This window comes from Nicotiana sylvestris, chromosome 1 (assembly GCF_000393655.2).
Source record: "Nicotiana sylvestris chromosome 1, ASM39365v2, whole genome shotgun sequence".
Lineage (NCBI taxonomy): Eukaryota > Viridiplantae > Streptophyta > Magnoliopsida > Solanales > Solanaceae > Nicotiana > Nicotiana sylvestris.
In genome coordinates, this window is record NC_091057.1 from 182,218,929 (window position 1) to 182,221,698 (window position 2,770).

The following is a 2,770-nucleotide window of genomic DNA, read 5'->3' on the forward strand; positions in this document are numbered from 1 at the left end:
TGTAGCAGTCACTTCTAACTGAGAAGAAGTACACCAAGAGTTGACACCACTATCTATTATGATATTTTTGTGATAAAACAACCTGGTTCAAGACACACCATTACTTGTGTATTTAGTGATATTCTCTCAAGAAGAAGAAGCATCGATCCGGCATTGAAATCACTGGTGTGTCAAGAACAAGAAGACAACTCAACTAAGGATCAATTTCTAAACTAAGTCTTATGTATATCCATAATTGAGTTGTAATCTTGTTAATTGGTCTACATTGTAATTCCTAGTTTGCTTTCTTAGACGCACTGTTTTAAGAATAAACAAAATTCGTAAACTTTATAGTTTATGTTATGACTGGAAATAGTCATAAGTTAAATCCTCTGTAACTAGGAGAGTTAGAGATTGGCTTGTGGTGGTTGCATCACAAGTTAGTTTAAAGTCTTTGCAATAGGGCTTTTGCAAAGTGGGTTGTAATAGGTAGATTACAAGTTAGTTGAGTTACAAGCCTACAAGAGTAGGTCATGGTTTTTTGATCCCCTTGTATGAGATTTTTCCACGTAGAAAAATCTCTTACCTTCTTTACTTTCAGCCTTTACAACATTCTACGTATCAGTCTCATAAAGTACCAGGTACTCTATAGTTTGGTGGACTCATATAAGCTATCAATTGATATCAGAGCGGGTTTCTCCTATCAAGCTAACACCTAGGAAGGATTCTAATTGGCTGCTCCACCAAGCTTTGAAGAAGGATAATCAACCTATAGACCTCCCAGATTCAATGGTCAATACTATAGATGGTGGAAAACTCGGATGCATGATTTCATAATGGGTGAAGATTCAGAACTGTGGGACATCATTTGTGGTGGTCCACATGTTCCCATGAAGAAACTTGAAGAAATAGGACCATTGGTGCCCAAAGGGAGAAGAGAGTACAACGACATTGACAGAAAAGCTGTAGAAAAGAATTATCGTGCCGAGAAGATCTTGATGTGTAGCATAGGACCTGATGAGTACAACAGAGTATCAGCTTGTGATACTGCCAAAGAAATATGGGAAGCCTTACAAACTGCACACGAAGGAACCACTCAAGTCAAACAATCCAAGATCGACATGCTCACCACTGAATACGAGCTCTTCAGGATAAAGGATGATGAGTTCATACAAGATATGCACACCAGATTCACCTCCATCATAAAAGAGCTTCATTCACTTGGAGATGTCATTCTTAGAAACAAGCTTGTAAGGAAAATTCTCAGTGTTCTACCTGGGTATTGGGAAAGTAAGGTAAATGCCATCACATAAGCTAATGATCTACATACTTTGACCATGGATGAGTTGATTGGTAATTTGAAAATATATGAGATGAAAAGAAAGAAAGATAGTGAAAGAAGAGAGCCTAAGCAGGAAAAGAACCTGGTGCTTAAGGCTGAAAGGAGTGATTCAAGTGATGAAGAGAGTGACATGGCCTATCTTACTAAGAGATTTCAAAAAATGGTTCGAAGAAATGATGGCATACCAAAGTGGGGTAGTTCACGCAAAACAAGGAACAACTATATCTGTCACGGATGTGGAAAGCCAGGGCATTTCATCAAAGACTGCCCTCCCGCGAAATAGGAGCAGTACAAGCAAAATCCTGACAAAACTGGAAAAAGGAAACTGGTTCCAGAGAAAAGATTCAATCAAAAAAGTGTTGCAGACAATATCATTAAGCAGGCTCTTGCTGTTTGGGGAGACTCCTCAAGTGAATCCGAAAGGGAATCAGATGTAGAAAACAGTTCCATGATGGAAGTGGAAACTGAAGCAACGAAGTACGATTCACTGTTCGCGCTGATGGCTTTAGTTAGATGATGATGGTGAAGAAGGTGAAGACAATGAGGTAAACTTCAGGGATGTTCAGAGAAATCTAAAATCTTATTCCTTTAATTGACGCTTATTATAGTCTTGTAAATGATAAGGAGATCTTGACTGAAGAACTAGGGGAGGCCGAACAATCTAGAGATAATCTAATGAAACCATATCTAATCTTGAACTAGAGAAGGAGGCCCTAAATGAAAAAATAACTAGTGTGGAGAATGAGAGAAATGATCTAATGGTAGTAGTTGTTGATCTAAAAGAAACAATAGAAGGTCTTAGCAATGAGAAACATTCCTTAGAAGAAAAAATTGCCTCCACTGAAGAGGAAAGAGATGACCTTCTAGTGATATGCGCTGATCTAGAGGAAACCATTGAGGGACTCAATAGAGAACATAGGAATGTAAGTCTTGGGAAAGGGAAGGAAGTAGCCAGTGAGTCGCACATCTTGCTGGAAAAGGAGTTAACTGCTGTAAAAACTAGTCTTTGCAGTGAACTCGAGAGGAATCAACAACTCCAATCTGAGTTGGAGAAAGTAAGAAATGATCATGAGAAATCCTTGAAGTGGACCTGGTCCTCAAATGCTGTTACTTCTATGTATCTAAACAATAGTGGGAACAAGCATGACATCGGGTTCCAAAGGGAGAAAACTCCCTACAACCCATATAGCAAGTATGTCACTGTACCTAATAACTGACTATGTACCCATTGTGGAAACAATGGCCATTTTAAAGAAAACTTTCAGGCTAGGGTTTAGTCTGTTCAGAATAACAAAGCCTTTACTGAGAGAGTGACTACTAGCAAAGGACCAAGTACCACTTGCAAAAAGCGTATGCTGCCTGCGTGGACTAGGAAAACCCTCATTCATCCTTTTTATAGTAACAAGGGAGCCAAACTAGTTTGAGTTCCTAAATCTAACCCTTAATTTG

At 38.8% G+C, this 2,770-nt stretch overlaps 1 protein-coding gene across 1 annotated transcript; it reads left to right on the plus strand.

Moving 5' to 3' along the window:
* Positions 1 to 815: 815 nt before the first annotated feature.
* Positions 816 to 1,292, plus strand: LOC138877711 (uncharacterized). The gene has a single exon (XM_070157343.1). The coding sequence runs from the start codon at positions 816 to 818 to the stop codon at positions 1,290 to 1,292; it is 477 nt and encodes a 158-aa protein (XP_070013444.1).
* Positions 1,293 to 2,770: the final 1,478 nt, after the last annotated feature.

Coding starts and splice junctions, on each gene's coding strand:
- LOC138877711 (XM_070157343.1), top strand. CDS start 816: ATGGGTGAAGATTCAGAACTGTGGGACATCATTTGTGGTGGTCCACAT.